This window comes from Eumetopias jubatus, unplaced genomic scaffold, assembly GCF_037043125.1.
Source record: "Eumetopias jubatus isolate StellerSeaLion01/CBP00866 unplaced genomic scaffold, mEumJub1_p1.0 scaffold_4, whole genome shotgun sequence".
NCBI classification, from domain to species: domain Eukaryota; kingdom Metazoa; phylum Chordata; class Mammalia; order Carnivora; family Otariidae; genus Eumetopias; species Eumetopias jubatus.
The window spans coordinates 110098867-110119013 of NW_028274810.1; the positions used below are offsets into that span (position 1 = coordinate 110098867).

Here is a 20147-nt window from a genome sequence, read left to right on the forward strand (position 1 = left end):
CCAGGCTTGGGTTAGCTGGGTCTTTGGTCTCAGGGTTCCTCACAAGCCAGAAACAGAAGGGCTGAGCCAAGGCCACATCAGCAATACACATGTACTGTACCCAGGACAGTGTCCGGTTCCACAGCACTGGCCCTGGGAAACGCCCCGAGAACTGGAACCATTGTGACCTCAAGGGTGAGGTCAGGGCCCACTGGAGCGGGGGAAGGGGAGACACAGAGATAGGGCTGCCCCACCGGGCATGAGGACAGAGCTGGAGGCTGGGGCTGTGGATTCTCCAAACCGCACCCCAACATGGACGGGCAGCATTCGGAAAAGCCACACAGCCACACCACGGCTGATAGGACGTCATCGACCACGTCCCAGAACTCCAGGTCAGTCCGGCGCCAGGCTGGGACATGTGGGAACCCAGAAGGGGACACCCGATGCCCTGCTTCCCACAGGTACGCTGGCTCCTCCATCTTTCAGGAGAGCGCCTCCCTGCAGAACAGCAAGGGGCACCCCCAGGGCGCATCTGGGGCTGAGCCAAGGAAAGAGGGGTCCCTGCGGCCAGGAACAGCGGTGGGTGGCGGGCGGGGTTGGGGTTGAGCTCCCCCCGGCAGCCCTTGACTCGATGGAGAGGAGGCTGGGAAGGAGGCTATTGCATCCAAATGCGGCGTCAGCGTGTCGCCGTCCACGTCCACACATGCCTCCTGCAGGAGTGAGTGAGGGGGCTGAGGGACAAGACGGGCTGACACTGTCCGCCTGCTTCCCGGAGCCTCGGCTTCGCATCTGCAGAACGGACCGTCGGACGAAGGCCCGTGTACTAGCAAAGACGCGGCGTCCTGTGCAAGGCTGCTGCACCAGGGCAGGGGCTGGCAGGGGCGCAGGGTAGAGGTTGGCGGGGGGCGGGGGGGGCGGGCGGGAGGGGGAGCAGGGCAGGGGCTGCCGGGGGGGGGGGGCAGGTGGGGGGGAAGCAGGGCAGGGGGCGGGGGGGCGGGGAGCAGGGCAAGGGTTGGCGGGGGGCAGGGGCGGGCGGGGGGGCGGGGAGCAGGGCAGGAGTCAGCGGGGGGGAGGGCAGGGCAGGGGCTGGGGGGGCAGGGCGAAGGGGCCGGTGGGGGCAGGGCAGGGCAGGGGCAGGTGGGCTCCCTCCCCTGCCGCCTCAGACCCCCAGGGCCCCCTCCGCGGGCCGGGGCAGGCCCAGCTCTCCAGACTGTCCCCGGGCGGGTCCGGAGCGGGTTCCCGTTTGTGACGCCCCTCGTGGCGGGCTGTTCCAGAAGGAGCAGCTTCGCACCTGCTTTGAACTCGGTTATTTTGGTCCGCACACAGCCGTCTCCGTGTGTGTGTTGTCAGGCCCGGCTCCTCCTCTGCCACATCTTGGATCACTTAGAAGGCGAGAAAACGCTCCCCTCTGCAGCTGTTTGCCTGACTATGCTTCTGCCGTTTTCCTGGATTTAAAAATATCCTCAGTTTCGGTCGTCCCAGGGCTAGGATGCCGTTTTAGGGCAAGATGCCGGCCAAGTGCTTGAGGGCGGCGCTGAGCAGCCTGAGTGCCCTCCTGGTGCGGAGGGGAGCCGGGCTCCAACCCCTGGTGAGATGCCCACAGAGGTGGCACCAGCCAGCCTCCGTCGGGAAGGTCACACTTTCTGGGAGTGGCAGGGAAGTGGCTGGTTTTTTGAGAGGTGGCGGAAAGGTTCAAGTGTGCACTGAGCCCCACCGGCCACCGTCCCCAGGATGCAGGCTTCGGACTCAGGCCGGGTCTGAACCAAACTCCTCCCACAGAGGCTGTGTGTCCTGGGGCAGGTCACTGAACCTCTCTGTGTCTCGGCACCGCTTGGTGTTGGTGTGTGAGGACAGTATGGAGTGTGATGAGGGGGGGATGGAGGGTCAGAGGAGAGGTGACGAGAGGGGCGCCCATCCCTCTCCGGCAGGACATTGTGTGCAGCAGGGGCGAGCCGCCGGCCAGAATGCCTTCATCTATGCATCACTCACTCGTCCAGCCACCCAGCACGCCCACACCGGGCACCTGTCGGACAGCCTCACCCCAGCAGCACCCCAATGGCGGAGGCTCCCTGACCAGGCTGTCTAGCATGGCCCTGCAGCTTGTCCAAACCCTGTCCCTGCTCGATTTCTCCATCTCACTGCCCCCGGCTGGTGCAGGACAGAGTCTGTCCATCGCCTCTGCCCCAGAACACGAGCACTACGAGGGAAGGGGTTTCTTTGTGTGTCGTTCAGACAAAGCCCCAGGGCCTGGAGCAGTGCCTGGCATGCAATAGGTACTCACCGAAGGAATGAAGGCAGGAAGGGGTGAGGCTGCCCCGAGCACTGTGGAGGGCTCAGGAGATGGCCAGCCACTCCAGGCCAAGGGCCCCAGCCCATCTCTGCCCCACACCTGGTAAACGCTGTCATCCCGACACGTGCCCTGGACGTGGCAGCTTCCTGAGGACAGTCTGGCTGAGTGCAGAAATGCGACATCTCTGGCAATCCCAGGAGCGTCCCCTGCTTGGCCACCTGGTCACTGGTTCCCAAAGAGGCAGACGGTGGGGAGGCTCCTAAGTTCAGGCATGGCTATGGGATGGAGTGAGCATGAACGCCGTCTGGGAAGGGAGCTGGCAGAGGCAGGACTGCCAGGAACAGCTCCAGGAGGACGGGAGGAGGAGGGTCTCTCTGTCTGAGGAAGTCCCCCCAAGGCAGTGCGCCTCAGACTCACCCGTTCACTCATTCGATCTATCGACATTCACTGACAGCCTGCCCAGGACATGTTGGGGACCCAGGGATAGCCAGCACATCCCAAGGGACACTTGGGAAGGAAAAGGGCCAGGGGGTAGTCAGCAGTGCCACCGGGGTTCAGGAGAGCCAGGGAGGGCCCTCAGTCAGCTGGGGAGCCGGGGGAGGCACCCCAACCCCAGGATGCTCTTTCCAAGTCAAGAAGGCTGAGGGGTGGGCCTCTGTGCATTGCCTTGAATGGGACACCTATCTTTATCAGATAGGTGATTTGCAAATATTTCCTCCAAGTCCACAGCTTATCTGTTCATTTTTTCTAGATGTCTTTCAAGAAGTTCTTAATTTTGATGAAATCCAGTTTAATATTTTTTCTTCTATGGATTGTGCTTTGGGTGTCACATCTGAGAAATCTTAAATCACAAAGATTTTCTCCTACATTTTCTTTGAGAAGTTTAGATTCTAGGTTTTGCGTTTAGGTCTGCAATCTATCTTGATTAATTATTGGATAGAGCGTGAAGCATAAATTGGGGGACATTTTTGCACATGTACATCCAGTTATTGCATGCTGTCAGTGAATGTCGATAGATCGAACGAGTGAACGGGTGAGTCTGAGGCACACTGCCTTGGGGGGACTTCCTCAGACAGAGAGACCCTCCTCCTCCCGTCCTCCTGGAGCTGTTCCTGGCAATCCTGCCTCTGCCAGCTCCCTTCCCAGACGGCGTTCATGCTCACTCCGTCCCATAGCCATGCCTGAACTTAGGAGCCTCCCCACCGTCTGCCTCTTTGGGAACCAGTGACCAGGTGGCCAAGCAGGGGACGCTCCTGGGATTGCCAGAGATGTCGCATTTCTGCACTCAGCCAGACTGTCCTCAGGAAGCTGCCACGTCCAGGGCACGTGTCGGGATGACAGCGTTTACCAGGTGTGGGGCAGAGATGGGCTGGGGCCCTTGGCCTGGAGTGGCTGGCCATCTCGGTCATTCTTGAGCCCTCCACAGTGCTCGGGGCAGCCTCACCCCTTCCTGCCTTCATTCTTTCGGTGAGTACCTATTGCATGCCAGGCACTGCTCCAGGCCCTGGGGCTTTGTCTGAATGACACACAAAGAAACCCCTTCCCTCGTAGTGCTCGTGTTCTGGGGCAGAGGCGATGGACAGACTCTGTCCTGCACCAGCTGGGGGCAGTGAGATGGAGACAACTGGCTATTCTGGTTATTCAGTTATTCTTGATTGAGCTTTAGTATTTTATGACTAAGGAATTCATTTTATCTGGGTTGTCAAATTTATTGGCATCAAGTTGTTCATAATACTCTCTCACTATCATTTTAATGTCTGTAGGATTTTTAATGATGTACCTATTCTCCCTCTTTATATTAATAATTTGTGTCTTCTTTCTTTTTGCCCTAATAAAGCCTGATAGAAGTTTTCAAATGTATGTATCTTTTCAAAGAACCAGCTTTTGGTTTCATTGATTTTCTCTATTGTTTTTCTGTTTCCACTTCATTGATTTCTGCTCTACTTTTTATTATTTTCTTTCTTTGGGCTTAGTTTGCCTCTTTTCCCCTAGTTTTTAAGATGGAAACCTAGGTCATTGATTTCAGACCTCTATTCTTTTCTAATACTGTTAAGTTTTAATGCTATAAATTTCCCTCAAAGCACTGCTTTAGCTGCATCTCATGCATTTTTATATGTTGTGTTTTCATTTTCTTTCAGTTCAAAATACTTTTTACTTTCTCTTTTTAATTTCTTCTTGACCCATGCATTATTTAAAATTGTTATTTAGTTTTCAAAATACTTGGGGATTTCCCATCTATCTTTCTGTTATTGATTTCTAATTTCATTCTATTGTGGTCAAAGAGTATGCTTTGTTTGATCTGAATCCTTTTAAACCTATTGAGACTATTTTATGGCTCAGAATATGATCTATCTTGGTAGATGTTCCATGTGCATTTGAAGAGAATGTGTTCTTCTGTTGTTAGTTGGAGAGTTTTGTAAATGCCCATTAGATTACATTAGCTAAGAGTATTATTCAAGTCTTTTATATCCTTAATGATGATCTCTGTCTTCTTGTTCTACCAATTATTGACAGAGGGATGCTGAAATCTTCAACTATGATTCAACTATTCTTCAACTAGTTCTCCTTTTGGTTCTATCTTTTTTACTTTATATATTATGAAGTTCTGTTATTAGGTTCATGAACATTTAGAGTTGTAAGTCATCTTGATGAATGATCCCTTTATCATTATGAATTGATTCTCTTTATCCCTGGTTATATTATTCACTCGAAAATATACTTTTCCTGATATTAACATAGCCACTTCTGTTTTCTTTAGAATATTATTAGCATGGTATATCTTTTTTTCATCTTTTATTTTTCATTGATTTGTGTCTATTATATTTCAAGTGTATTTCTTACAGGCAGCATATATTCGGGTCTTGATTTTTTTATTCAATTTGACAGTCTCTGCTATTCGATTGAGATATTTAAATCACTTACATTTAATGTGACTATTGAAATGATTTTGCTTTAATCTACCATCTTGCAATTTGTTTTCACTTTTTTTCTTCTCTTCTTTGTTCTATTTTTCCTCTTTGCCTCTATGTCTTTTGTTGGCTTATTAGCTATATATATTTTTAGTTTACTCTCTGTTTGGTTTTTTAGTGATTGCTTAGGGCTTGTAGTTTACAAATTTACCATATCTCAGCCTACCTTCAAGTGATATTATGCCACTTTACTTATAGTATAAGAATCTTACAATATATTATTTCCTTTTCCCTTTCCTGGCCTTTATGGTATTGTTGACATATATTTTACTTCTACATTTGCTATAGGCCCTACAAAGCATTGTTATTTTTACTTTAAACTTGAAAAATAAGAAAAAGTATTTTACATTCACCTACATATTTACCATTTCCACTGTTCTCTGTTTCTTTTATGTGTTTCCATATTTCCATCTGGTATTATTCTCCTTCTACCTGACAGACTTCCTCAAACACTTATGGTGCAGGTTTGCTGGTTATGAATTCTTTCAGCTTTAGTGCATATGATAAAGGTTTGGTTATACCGTCAGTTTTTAAATTTTTTTTCTCTGAGTATAGGATTCTAGCTCGCCAGGTTTTTTTTTTCCCTCTTAGTGTTTTAAAATGTTGCCCCATGTCTCCAATGCTTGCATTATTTCTTTTTTTGAAAAGATTTTTTTTTAATTTTTTATTTGACAGAGAGAGAGAGACAGAGAAGGAACACAGGAGGGGCAGAGGGAAAGGGAGAAGCAGGCTCCCAGCAGAGCAAGGAGCCTGACACAGGATTCGATCCCAGGATCCCGAGATCATGACCTGAGCCCAAGGCAGATGCTTAATGACTGAGCCACCCAGGTGCCCTGCTTGCATTATTTCTGACTAGAACTATACTCTTGCTCTTCTCTGTATACCTTTGCATATAATGTGTCTTTCTTTCTCTGACTTTTCTCTGGCTTTCTTTCTTAAAATTTTCTCTTAACATTGGCTTTAGGCAATTTTATTTCAATGTTATTTGGTTTAATTTTCTTCATGTTTCTTTCACTTGAGGTTCATTGAGTTTCTTGGATCTGTGGGATTTGTAGTTTTTATTAATTTGGAAACTTCAGATATTATTTCCTCAAATATTGTTTTCTGTCTCCCTTTCTTCTCCTGTGAGGATTTACATTACACACACACTCTGTGCCTTTGAGGTTGTTCTACAATTCACTGATTGCTCTATTCCATTTTTTCCGGTCTTTTTTCTATTTGTGTTCCATTTTGGGGTAGTTTCTGCTGTAGTATCTTCAAGTTCACTAACCTTTGCTTCTACTGTATCTAATCTGCTCTTAAACTTATCCAGTGTATTCTTAAGCTCAAACATTGTATTCTTCATCTTGTTTATGTTTTCCATGTCTCCCCTTAGCATGCTTATGTTTTAATCTACCATGTTGAACACGTGGAATATTGTTACAATAACTACTAATTCTACCATTTGTGTCATTTCTGTGTTGCTTTTGATCAATTAATTTTTTTCTCCTACTTAGGGGTCATATTTTCTTGCTGTCATGTGTGCCTGGTAATTTTTTATTCAATGTGAACAAGACAAAAAACCATCAACAAATTCTATAGGTACATTATGTGGTATATTAGAAGGTAGTTCATCTCTTTTAACATTTACCCATTAATTTATTCAACCACATAAGAAATGTATGTCAGGGGGCGCCTGGGTGGCTCAGTCGTTAAGCGTCTGCCTTCAGCTCAGGTCATGGTCCCAGGGTCCTGGGATCGAGCTCCACATTGGACTCCTTGCTCCGCAGAAAGCCTGCTTCTCCCTCTCCCACTCCCCCTGCTCGTGTTTCCTCTCTCGCTGTGTCTCTCTGTCAAATAAATAAATAAATAAATCTTTAAAAAAATGTATGTCAGATCATGTCACTCAAAACCCTCTGTGGTTCCCCACTGAACTCAGAAAAAACCCCAAAGGCCAGAAGATGATGAACAATACCAGTGCTTCCCTCAAAGATGGAGCAACAAAGACCAGATTCCCCCTCCTTCCTTAAACAACTCAAAAACTGGGGGGGGGGGGGGGTACAAACCCACTAATATCAGACATTAGATATCCATATATCTTTAGTTATATCCTTAGTGGCTAGAAAGAATACACCATGCCCGTGGTCAGTACTTGGGAACTGGGAACTGGGAGTGAACAAGAAATGAGGTCCCAGAGCAAGTAGAGCAGAACCCACTTCCGCCAGGAGGGTCCAAGAGGAAGTTGTGAAACAAACAGCTTGGACACTACCCCAAAAATGAAGGATGCCTCCTATTTTGGCGCCTCTGGCAATGAGCACAGTCTGAGGGAATCCTGTCCCCACATTTTTGCAAAAGAAAAGGTGAGGGCTGATGTCCTTCCTTGCCCCTGCCACACAGCTCTTCTCAGTGTCTCCATCATGCACACATAACTGTTCTCAAGCACCAGGATAGTGGGGCCTGGGGCACAGATGAGGATGTGGTCCAGTGCACCCATCTTCGTGGCTCCTGCTCCCACCTGCTCCGCAGCTCTTGGACCTCTCTCAAAGACCCCCTCAGTGATATCTGGGTAGCCAGGGCACTCTCGTGTTTGTCCTGGAAAAGACTGGCTGCTCCAAATCAGTGCAAGAGCTGGAGCTGGGGATGCCATACCCTGAGCCCTCCAGGTCCTGCCAGTCATGTCTGTGCCACCTGCACTTGCTAGGAGTCAGGCCTCTCCAGGCCCACAGGCAATACTGCTGACTTAACAACATCCCTGAGGCCTCCAGACTCTTTCCCTACTCCCCCTTGGGGTTCAGTCACACCATTGAACAGAAAGGTGGACACACAGAAGGACATTGCCAAGCCTGATCCTGACCAACATGGCTCTCAGTGTCTACTGGGCTTGCATTCATGAATGCACAAAAAGGTGCCCAGATACACACACACCCTGGACCTCTTTTCCATTTCAGATTCTCCTCCCATGTCTCCAGATCCACAAAGGACCTATCTTGCCTGAAGGTACCTCAGGACCCTGCCCACAGGGACAGACAGGCACACCCCACCACCATCCTGCTCTGCAAGTCACAGAGCAGCCAGGCTGCTCTTGTGCCCAAGGAGCACAAGATGTTCATGGAGGAAGCCTATAATGCAGGTGATCACCAGCCCTGGGACTCTGGCAAGGTGGAGATGGCGTGGTCAGGTTCCAACAGACCCCGTCAGGTCCCTCCACTCAAAAAAGTCCTGGGGATGAGGACCAGAAGGAATCCACACTGGTGGGATCTTGGGGATGTCAAGGACCTTGTGGACATAGCGAGGCTTTCAGCAGAGAGCCCTACACACCCCCCGTGGTCTCCTCATGCCTCCTGAGGCACCATCCAAAGCCCAAAAGTTCCCTCTCTCCCTCCCTCACACTTCACCTTCCACTTTCTTCCCACACCTTTTCCCACTTAGGACCTCAGCCTTGGCCTGGTCCTCTCACAGGAATGCTTATCCCCTCATTCAAAGGATGACTTGCCTTCATCCTTCTAGGCAAAGTTAAATTGCCACCTCCTCTGAGTAGCCAGTCCTAAATGTCCCTCCCTCTTTGTTGGGATGTTTTGCCCCTCCCCTCGTTGTGTGCCCAGGGCCTTCTATACAACTACAGGACCAAAGTCCACTGATAGTGGGTAGGGTTCCCATGGGCTGGAGGTTCCTTCAGAACTGAGCTGGGCCCTGACTCTTCTTTGAGCCCTCACTCACAGACCTATGGTGACACAGAGGGAACATCATTGAATGTTGACTGACTAGATGGAAGGTGAAGGGGTGAAGGGAGGAATAGATAGAGGGACAGAGGGATGGATGGTTAATTTGAGTGCATTGTGATTGATGGATGGATAAACTTATGAATGATGGGTGGATGGACAAGTAGATAGGTAAATTTATGAGCCGATGGGTGACGGATGGATGGATACATTTATTAATGCATGGATTGATGGGTGAATGTAAGGATGGACAGACAGGTGGATGGGTGGATGAATTGATGGACAAACAGACGTATGAATGAATGTGTGGGTGGATGGACAGATGGGTCAACGGATAGGTAGATGATAGATGATTGGATAAATGGATGCATGAAAAAGTGGTTGAATCAATGAATGGATGGAAATATGCATGGGTATATAAGGGTGTGAAATCTTCATGCATTCTTGCTTCTTTTTTTTTAAGATTTTATTTATTTGACAGAGAGAGACACAGCGAGAGAGGGAACACAAGCAAGGGGAGTGGGAGAGGGAGAAGCAGGCTTCCCCCTGAGCAGGGAGCCCGATGCGGGTTCAATCCCAGGACCTTGGAATCGTGACCTAAGCCAAAGGCAGCCGCTTAACCAACTGAGCCACCCAGGCGCCCCGCATTCCTGCTTCTTATCCTATCTCAAACTCCAGGAGGATTGTTTGGACAGTCAGGAGGCCCAGGAATTCCCAATGTGTTCAGCTCTTCAGTCCTCATTTTCAGATCACTCTTTCCCATTCCTGGCCCTACACCCTTCTCTAGCCACTTATCCCTGATGGCACAATGTAACCTTCCCACATCACATCAACCCTCACACTTTTTCCATCTTCTTTAGCTATTTGCTTCAAGATGCTCCGGGACCTGAATAGTTCAGACCCCCTCCACCTGAAGTACATCATCAAGAAGATCAAGAACATGGCTTATGGGACCCCCAACCTGGTGCTGGAAACCATCCATGACTACTTTGTAGACAACCCCAAGGTGGGAGTTGCTTGGGTCATTGGAGGGACTGCATGGGGAGCAAAGGGGAGGGCCAGACCACAAATCCAGTTCAAATCTTGGCTCTTTGGTACAACTAAATGATTTGGGGCAAGTTGATCTCCTCGTATGTCCAATAGGCTGAGTGGGGAGGGAGGAAGTTGGACCAACATGTGTGACCACCCTCAGAATATCCCATGATGTAGATGTTATGATCCCTATAGATAAGAAAACAGGCTTAGGAAAGGGAAGTGATCTGCCTAAAGTCACAGAACGATTAAGTGGCAGAGGTGGATGGGTGGATGGATGGATGAATGGATGGATGGACAGACAGATGGATGGATGGATAGGTGGGTGGGTGGATGGTTGAATAGATGGATAGACGGTTGGATGGGTGGATAGTTGGGTGGATGGATGGATGGTTGGATGATGGATGGATAGTTGGATGGGTGGATAGATGGATGGATGGATGGATAGGTGGACGGGTAGATGGATAGATGGATGTTTGGATAGGTTGGTAGATGGACAGATGGATAATTAACAGGAAAATCTGATTAAGTTTTAATGAATGGGTGAATAAATGAATGAATAAATGAATGAATGGGGGTTCCTGGGTGGCTCAGTTGGTTAAGTGCCTGCCTTCGGCTCAGGTCTTGATCCCAGGGTCCTGGGATCAAGGCCTGCATCAGGCTCTCCACTCAACCAGGGAAACTGCCTCTCCCTCTCCCTCTGTGATCTCTCTCGCTTTCACTCACTCTATAAAATCTTTTAAAAAAAAAAAATGAATGAATGAATGAACTGACTGTAGAGGCAGAATGCTTTTAAAATCCCATAACAGGGGCGCCTGTGTGGCTCAGTCGTTAGGCATCTGCCTTCGGCTCGGGTCATGATCCCAGGGTCCTGAGCTAGAGCCCCGCATCAGGCTCCCTGCTCAGCGGGAAGCCTGCCTCTCCCTCTCCCACTCCCCCTGCTTATGTTCCTGCTCTAGCTGTCTCTCTCTGTCAAATAAATAAAAAATTTAAATTTTTAATAATAATAATAAAAAAATAAATAAAATCCCATAGCAGTTTCTGAGGATAGAGACAAACTTTTATTCGTCTGTCTCTGTAGAACCTAGTTCAGGGCCTGCACATAGTGCATGTTCACTAAATGGTTATTGGACAAATGGCCGAGTGCCTCCATTTGTCCTCTCCCTCTCCCTCTGGCCTCCTCAGCCTCCCCACACCTAGGCTTTCACTGGTGGCCACTCCCTGTGTGACCAGACCCAACATGCCTCTGAACCTCTGCCCACTCTGCCACCCACAGATCTCCTCCCGCCACAGATTCCGGCTGCTCCACGTCCTGGAGGCAGTCATTGAAGCCAGCGACTCCCTGGAGGAGGCCTGGGAGAAGTCATTCATGCAGCTGGCCCTGGAGAACATGACCAAGTCCACGGTGTGCCTCCCATCCCAGCAAATAGGCCACTTCTGGGAACGCAGGCTGCTGCCCCCAGCATCCAAATAATGGTGGGAGTGCCCAGCCCTGAGGCTGACCAAGTGATCTCTGTCCTTTTCATTTTCTAACCACCATCCCCTTCAGAGGGACAACCTCACGTGCTCATTTTGTCTGAGTCTACAGGGCCCATAAGTGGAAGCACTGAATGTCAGCTGCAGTTTAGCGCCCTTTCCTGAAAGTCTCTGCCCTGCCGCCCCACCACCACCTGTTTTACCATTCCCATGGCCGCTGCCCACACCCAGCCTCTGAAGCCCTCCTACGAATCCCACCCATTCTCCAGGCTTAACTCCGCCTCTGCAGCTGCCTCCTGGGTCCCGCCTGCTGGAGACCACCCCACTCCTACCCGCCCACCTCAGGATGTGGTCCCCGGACCTGCCCCAGGCCTGCCAACGGCCTTGGGGACTTCAGCTCCCAGACTGCAGGGCTAGTAGCTCTGATTTAGACAGACTAGCCCAGGGTTGCCCTACTGTGGACGTGACTTGTCACCACAGGGCTGAGCCTTGGCACTCCACAAAGTGGGAATCCGTATATATGACCCCCATTTACAGACGGAAGGGGCCGAGGCTCCAGCCATCTAAGAGACTTGCCTGCAGCAGTTAACCAGCTGGTAAATGGCTGGTGTGACCAGTCTCCGTGCTCCCCACAAAGAAGTCTGTAGACCCTTCCAGTGTGGATATCAGAAAACAGGGAACAAAGTTGATAGCCAGTGTATTTGTGTTCTAAAATTCTGTACCTTTTTTTAAATTTAAGTCATCGTGTAAAGCATGCCAGTCATATTTTTAAAATGCAAGGCACCTACGAATAGTCGACAGACCAGTAGTAAGAGAGAGGGGCAATGGTGACCCAGGCTGTTGAGGGCTGCGGGACAAGCAGAGCCCACCAGCGTCTGGGTGGTGGCCTGGCTCAGCCTCCCTGAGGGTGGACAAGAGCCCCTCCGAGGCAGGGCACCGCCTGCTTCCGCACACGCCACCACCCACCACCAGCTCTCCAGCGTGGGCTGGTGCCATCACTTCTGTAGGTACCACGAGCTGGTCCAGGACTCACAGGGGAGAACAGGCACGTCATCACCCAGGTCCCAGCCAGCTGAGCGCGTCTGCTGGCATCTTGGTGTCCGAAGCCCAATCTGGGACCCCCATAGTCCATCCCAGCCGGGGACGGTGTCTCGGAGACCCCAAGCCTTCCTCTTTTCTGGCTCGCTCTCTTGCTTTGGAGATACACACCCTCCGGCAGCTTCTTGAAAACATGCGCTTGGGAAGTACAGTTTGAGACCAGGCATTTCTGGAAATCTGTCTGTTCTGGTTCACCCTGGACTCTGTGTTGGAGACCGTGGACAGAAACATCTGAAATGAAGTCAGGATGGTCAGGGTGGTACCGAAGGCCACCAGGGAGGTGGGTCTCATGCACATCCACGCCTGGATGAGTGTGAACTTCAGGCCAAGCTGACTGCAAACGGCCACATTGTGTTGCATTTCCCAGAATGAGGCTTATTTCCCTGAACGCCGACCTAGCAACCAGCATAGTGACTTATCCTGTGCAGACCAAGGTTAATTAGTTTTGTCTACACCAATCATAATTCTTTCAAACGGTTTCGATAAGCCTGTGGGTTTTGCCTTTATAAGCTGTTTCTCCTCCCCCATTTCAAGCACATTTCTGTTTCCTGCTGAATCTGTGTCTCCCCGATTGGGATTCCCAAAGATCCCAAATAAACTTTTGGTTTGCTTTGCAGTTCAGTACTTTCCCATTCGACAAGATCATTGTCATGTTGGCGATAGCATCCCGTGGTCTCCCGGCTGCCCCTGGTGCCGCCGTAGAGACTCCACAGCCATTCTGGACATTAGACCTCTCTCCGCCCTCACCTTCCTGCTGACGGGCATGCAGCATCTTCCCTGTGTGTGCACGCTCTGCAGCTCCCCAAGGGCGCCTCACTCTGGGTCTGTCCCAGTCACCGTGCCTTTCCGCCCTGCCTCCTGCAGTCTGGCTGCTTGGGCCCTTTGCTTCTGGAACATTCCTCACTTAATTCACTGATGGTCTCACCTCCTGGGTTTCTCTGCCCAAGGCTTCAGGGACATCTGACACGCTGGTGCGGGCTGCTCGGTGGTCCCCAAAATTCTCATCTGGTCTCTCCTCGAGCAGCTCCCTGTCCTCTGTTCTGCTCTCTGAAGACTCTTTGTCTCCCAGACTTCCTGTTGCGTTTCCGGCTCTGCTCCTTGTGCCTTCGACTCTCTCGTGATCTTGATTTTGTCCCCAGAATGTTCCTTTTTGCATCATGCTGTTTATAGCACTTGTGGATGCAATACCTCCTCTTATCTCTCAGGATGTTAAAGACACAGCTTCGTTCGAAGTTTTCATTTCTCTGTTTGGCCTGTATTTCCTCCAAGGAGCTGTTTTCTGGGTTTTGTCGGGTGTGTGGTGGTGGTTTTCGTCTCCCACACCCGAGCCTTCTCCAGCGTGGCTGCCTGCCCATGGTTAGTGCCGATAGGGAGCTCTGAACACACGGGCAGGTGGTGGGATTCGGGGTCCACTGTAGAGTACTGGTGAGCCCACCTCTGCCCGGCACCCATGTTGACCTCTATGACTTTTGTCCTGGGCTGCCCAGATTTCCCAGAAAAGACCCTAATATGGTGCCTGGCCAGAGGGAAAGCCCCCCAGGCAGCGCTGTGGAGGACCTGGCCTCCCGCCACAGACCCATGCCTGCCCCCTCCGGTGACCGAGCCTCTGGACTTTGCCGGACCCTGCAGGTGTGCAGAGTGGGCACAGCATTGGGCACCTGACTCCCTCGTAAACCATCGCACCATCCCCGGGGTCCCGCTCGCTGCAGAGGTCTGGGAGACGCGCCCTCCGCGAGTCCCCCCAGCAGTGGCAGACCTGGCTGCGTGGGCTCGTGCTCAGCCCTTTTACCTCTCACTCACCAGCTCTCCAGCTCCCAGAACGTGGATACTGTTGTCCTTTTTAAATCATCTCCTAAATGTCGTTGAGTTGAGGTGTTGTCTTGAAAGAGCAAAATTGGCTTCAATCCACCACCTTAATGAGAAGCCCTCGTATGGAAACTTGCAGTAAATTATAAACGACAGAACGACTTCATATGAGGATTCCAACAACATCGCAGGGCATTCAGGGAGGGACTGTAGACCCCCTCACTTTCAGATGCCCCCAAATGCGGGCCGGACCCCTGGCCTCGGCCCGGCGATGACCCTGTGGCACCAGCCTCACACCAGCAGCCACAGAAATCACCTGGTGGTTCCTACCAAGAACCGGAGAAAAGAGGAACCCGAAACTAGAGCAGGTGTAGCTGCACAGGGCCAGACTCCTCTGTGCCCGCGGCCACCACTTCACCAGACCGTGGTGGGCGGGCCTCTGCCCCCAGCAGCGGACACCCCGCCTCCTCGGGACACAGAAGCATAGACTGGGGCTCGGAATTCACGGTGCGAAAGAATCAAAGGCCGTGACATTGTTCCGAGCCGCCAGGAGCTCAAGAAAAGAGGTGACGTTGACAGAACCCCTCAGGCCGCATCTCCTGAGTGTGGCCCCCGGGGGCGGGCTTTAAAACGGGACGAGCTGCGGATAGACAGGTGGGCCGGAGCGGCGCAGGAAGCACTGTGGGTTTCCGGAATGGTAGGAGGACCAGGGATGTTGAGAGTCACAGGAAGCTCTAAGGCCTGGGGTGGAGCCCGCCCTTCACCTGCCCCCTGTGTATATTGGGCTATCTTGGCCTCAGTTTCCTAACGAAAAACTGGGTTGACAATAGCTGCCCTGCCCACCAAGCTCGACCCTGTGTGTGAAATGCCAAAGCTTTGTCCAGGTGCCCACTCTTCCTTTGCGCCTCCCACCCTCCAGGAGCTGGAAGAGGCGTACCAGGACGCGGCCAGCAACGTGCTGCTGGCCATCTGCAGGCACTCGTGGCGGGTGGTGGCCCAGCACCTGGAGACCGAGGTCCTGACGGGCGTCTTCCCGCACCGCAGCCTCCTCTACGTGATGGGCATCCTGACCTCTAATGGTATGTCCTGCCCTAGGGGCCTGAGGCACCCCCCAGCCTCGCCGTGGCCACCCTCTGCCAGCTGGCTCCCCAGGGCAGTGGCGGGGCACGTCACAGGGAAAGAGGCGGAAGGGGGCTTGGCAAGGCTGTTGACCTGGGGGACGAATGCAGAGCCGGGCGTCAGGGACACAGCAGTGAAGCATGTCCGTGCCAGGGGCAACGGGCTGTGGTCCGAGCCCTCCATAGCCCCCAGCCCCATGGCCCACTCGGGCCACATCAGGACCCCCATGAAAGGAGACCTCCGGCCCACCCACTGTGCTGCTGGTCCCCACTGGCCCATGCTCCCATGGGGAGCATTTCCACAGTGGCCTGGACAGAAGCAGGACAGAGCAAGGAAGCCCTGGAGGTGACCCAGGATGGGTGTGAGGCCTGCACACTGCCACACAGGCCTGTCCCTTGGTCACTGAGGCAGGCGGGCGCTCCTCCTCACTAGCAGACAAGGAAGCCAAGCTCCAAGAAGCAGTGTGAGGGGCCCAGAGCCACCCGGGAGCACGTCACAGGCCTGTGGCATCCGCATCCCAGTGTTTTCACAGCAGCACCGACCCTGAGCCGCAGGAAGGCCACCCTGGACAGTGGGGTCTCTGAGGACCCTGAGGGAGGACCCAGAGGGAGGAGTCTTCCCAGGGAGAGTGTTTAGCTAATGCAGAACAACCAACTCTGGCTGAGCACCTGCCCTGTGCCGGGCTCCCTGCCCTCAGGAGCTCACGGCCTCACAAGGGAGGCAGACGCCAGCTTTCATTCAGGCACCACTCACTCACAAGTGTGAGCTGAGCACACTGCTGCCCCCAGCAGGTACTGGGCCGCTCCGGTGGCCATCAGGGAGGGCTTCCTGAAAGAGGAGGCACCCAAGCCTGAGCCATGCCTCGAGGAATGTGTAGGAGTTTGAGGAGGGAATGGTGTGTGTACCCCCAGGGCCTCAGTGAGAGGCTGGGGGCGATGGGAGGAAATGGATGTAGCGGCCAGTCATCTACAGGGGGACTCAGTCCAGCGGGAGAAGCCTCAGAGGCTGAGCTTGGGAGTTTGGGCTCCGAGGCTGGGAGGAGGCAGGCCCCAGCTTAACTCAGCTTCGGACACCCTGCCCGGGACTAGCAAGCTGACCTCTGTGCCCAGGTCAGCTCTGAGACCCCCAGGGCCATCCCCAAAGCTGCCCTCCCTCTGAGGTTGAGTTTCCAAAGTTCCATAAAAGATTTCCGTTCTCACAACACACCCCTCTCCGAGCCTCATTTCCCCACCCTCAAGGGGATTCTAGCACATTCCAAATGGCCATGCCCAGAGGGACCCCTCCATTCACCATCAGAGAGCCTGAGGCCCTGAGAGGCAACATGGCCCACCTGAGATCACACAGGAGGGGTGGCAGGGTCACAACTCGCAGCCCAGCTGTCCAGACCCCGAGCCCAAGTCCAGCTCACTGCCCTCACAAAGCCAGGAAAAACAGAGGCAGGACTCACCCAGACTCAGTCCAGTGCCCAAGGGCTGGGGGAGAAGGAGCCTGAGATCCAGCCCCAGTGTGGACGTCAGACCTGGCCTCCAGCGATGCCCTTCTGTCCCACAGAGGCAGTCTTCAACCAGGGAGAGAAGGCATGCTGGGAAGAGCAGCTGGCCCAGGTAGGGACGAGCCCAGCCACTGCAGCCTCTTGCGGGGATGATGGGGTCAACGGGGGAGCGGGGCACCTGCTCACCCTGGGAGGTGGGGGTCGGGGAGGGGAAGGAGAGAGAAGCCCCACAGGTGCAGATGAGCAAACAGGCTTGGAGGGGAAAGAACTCATGGGGCTGGTCCCTGGGGGAGTTGGGAGTTGAATCTTGGTCTCTAGATGCCTGGTGTAGAGCAGATGTCCAGCCAGACAAGGCCCTTCCTTCCCATCCTGAGTGCTGGATTCACAACCGAGGGGCCAGAGAGCATGCAGAGACCACATCTGAGACCAGGGAGGGAGGAAGCAGCCCGGAGTGGACGGTGCCACCACAGCCAAGGAGTGGTGACATGCAGACCCCCCTCTGACCACATACCCATGTGAGGGGCTCCTGTGGCTGGGGAAAGGGACATGGGCCCCCTGGCAGTCCTAGGTTCGAGTCCAGATTCAACCAACACAGCTGTGTGACCTGGGCGGCCTACTTTGCCTCTCTGTTCCTTAGTTTCCTGGTCTGTCCAATGGGGATAAAAATACTTTGCTCAAATGTTTGTTGTGAGGACTACAGGACACAATGCACGCAAAGTGCTTATCACTGTGCTCGATACACAGGGGGCCCTTGTTGAATGCTGGTTAATATTTTCCGTTACTAACAACAGCGGCAGCAGGGCCGCTGTAACAAGTGGCAGAAATAATACCAGGGCCGCAGAATTGCTGGTAATTAATAGAAAAATAAGACAGAAAATCACTAAGGCTAGAGAAGTCTTGAACAACATAATTAACCAAATTGATCTAATTGACATTTCCTTCAAATGTAAATAGAACATTCACCAAGACAGGTCGTTTGCTGGGCCATAATCAAGTTTCAGTAAATTTAAAAAAAGACTGAAATCAAACAGAATACATTGTCTGACCAGAATGTAAATCAGAGATCAATAGCAAAAATGTATCTGGAAAAACTCCAAATATTTGGAAATTAGACACTATACTTCTAAATAACCCATGGGTCAAAGAAGAAGTTGCAAGAGAAAGTAGAAAATACTTTGAACTGAACCATCATGAAAACACAGCTTATGAGAATTTGTGGGGTTCAACAGAAAACAACCTCAGAAGGAAATTTATGTTTTTAATGCCTGTATTAGAAAAGAAAGGTATAGGGCGCCTGGGTGGCTCAGTTGGTTAAGCGACTGCCTTCAGCTCAGGTCATGATCCTGGAGTCCCGGGATCGAGTCCCACATCGGGCTCCCTGCTCAGCAGGGAGCCTGCTTCTCCCTCTGACCCTCCCCCCTCTCATGTGCTCTCTCTCTCTCTCATTCTCTCTCTCAAATAAATAAATAAAATCTTTAAAAAAAAGAAAAAAAGAAAAGAAAGGTATAAAATCTATTATCTAAAAAGCTATCCAAAAAGGTACAAATTAAACCCAAAGTAAGTAAGAAGGAAGGAAATAATAAAATCTAGTGTACCAAAGAAATTTTTTAAAGTGACAAAAAATAGTGAATAAACCCAACAGTAAGTTATTCAAAATGTTTGATAAAATGATAAGCTCTTTGACAGCCAGACCAAAAAAACTAAAAACACAAAATGCCCCTCTCAGAACAGAAGGAATATCACTGCACATCCATTAAGCATGGGACGGTAATAATAAAATATGATTCCAATAAATTAAGCAGTTTAGATTGAATAGACAAAGTCCCTGAAAAACACAAACTACCAAACTAACACAAGAAGAAACAGAAAATCTGAGCAGTCTTGTATCGGAGAAATTTGAATCATAATTATAAACCTTCTCACAAAGAAAACTCCAGGCCCAGATACTTCACAGGTTAATTCCATCACATAGTTAAGGAATAAATACTATCAATTCTCTACAAATTCTCTCAGAAAAATAGGAGAAGGAACACATCCCAAATCACGTTATGAGGCCAGCATAACCCTGATATCAAAGTCAGACAAAGAGGTTACGGAAAACTACAGACCAATACCCTCCATGACCTTAAGTCAAAATTTCTTAATAAAATATCCACAAAATGAATCCAGCCAAATACAAAAAAAGATAATACACCATGATGAAGGGGGATTTACCCCAGGGACATGAGGTCAGTTTAATTGTGAACAGTAAGTGCCCATTCAATATGTTCAGAGAATAGAAGTACGGAAATTATCGCCATCTCAATGAAGGGAAAGCATTGGACAACAGGCAACATCTACTTGTGATTTGATGTGTGTTTTCCCACCAAGCGATTCTCCAGTTCTCAGTGGACCCTGAAAGAGTGTCATCTCAACTCTGACATGACCTGGAGACGGCATCAGACCCACAGGTGGAGGGCTCTGTCCCACGAGACGCCCCCACTTCAGACGCCAACCCCAAGTCCATCTTGTGACCTATGCTTCTGACCAACCAGCTCCAGGCAGGAGGTTCCCACGCCCCCCGCCATGGGTTTGATTCATCTGCTAGAGCAGCTCACAGAACTCAGAGAACATTTCACTCACTGGATCACTGGCTTAATGTAAGAGGATCTAATGCCGGACCAGCCAGCGATGCACAGGCCCGGTGTGGGGAAGGGCACGGAGCCTCCTTGTCTCTCCAAGTGAGCCATTCTCCCCACATTGGCACCAACATGGAAGCTCCTGGACCCCAGTCTTGATGCGTGTTTATGGAGTCCTCATTACCAGGCATGACTGAGGAAATTGTTGGGCATTGGTAATGAGATCAATATGCAGCCAAGCTCTCCTCCCTGGAGGTTGGGGGTGGGACCAAAAGTTCCAACCCTCTAATCATGGTCGGCTCCCCTGGCCACCAGCCCCCGTCTTGTGGTTACCTACATACGGGCTCTCCAAAAGTGACCACATCAGCATAAACTCAAGTGTGGTTACAAGAGGCTTGAATGAAAACAGAGGACACCTTTATCTTTCTTATCACTTAGGAAATCCCGAAGGTTTTAGGGGCTCTGCCAGAAATGGGATGAAGAGCAAATATATATCTCTTATTATAAATCACAATATCATAATGATAATGGCCCTCAAAGTAGGAGTAGGAGGAAACTGACATCTCTGGG

At 51.1% G+C, this 20147-nt stretch overlaps 1 protein-coding gene across 1 annotated transcript in view; it reads left to right on the plus strand.

The window, feature by feature from the left end:
* The first annotated feature begins 291 nt into the window (after window positions 1-291).
* LOC114211125 (maestro heat-like repeat family member 5) overlaps window positions 292-20147 on the plus strand; it is a 69345-nt gene continuing 49489 nt past the window's right edge. The window contains exons 1-6 of the mRNA XM_088023087.1: window positions 292-371; window positions 8166-8347; window positions 9797-9942; window positions 11245-11373; window positions 15268-15427; window positions 17019-17071. Of these exons, the coding sequence (XP_087879213.1) occupies window positions 292-371; window positions 8166-8347; window positions 9797-9942; window positions 11245-11373; window positions 15268-15427; window positions 17019-17071 (750 nt within the window). The remainder of the gene's footprint in view (window positions 372-8165; window positions 8348-9796; window positions 9943-11244; window positions 11374-15267; window positions 15428-17018; window positions 17072-20147) is intronic.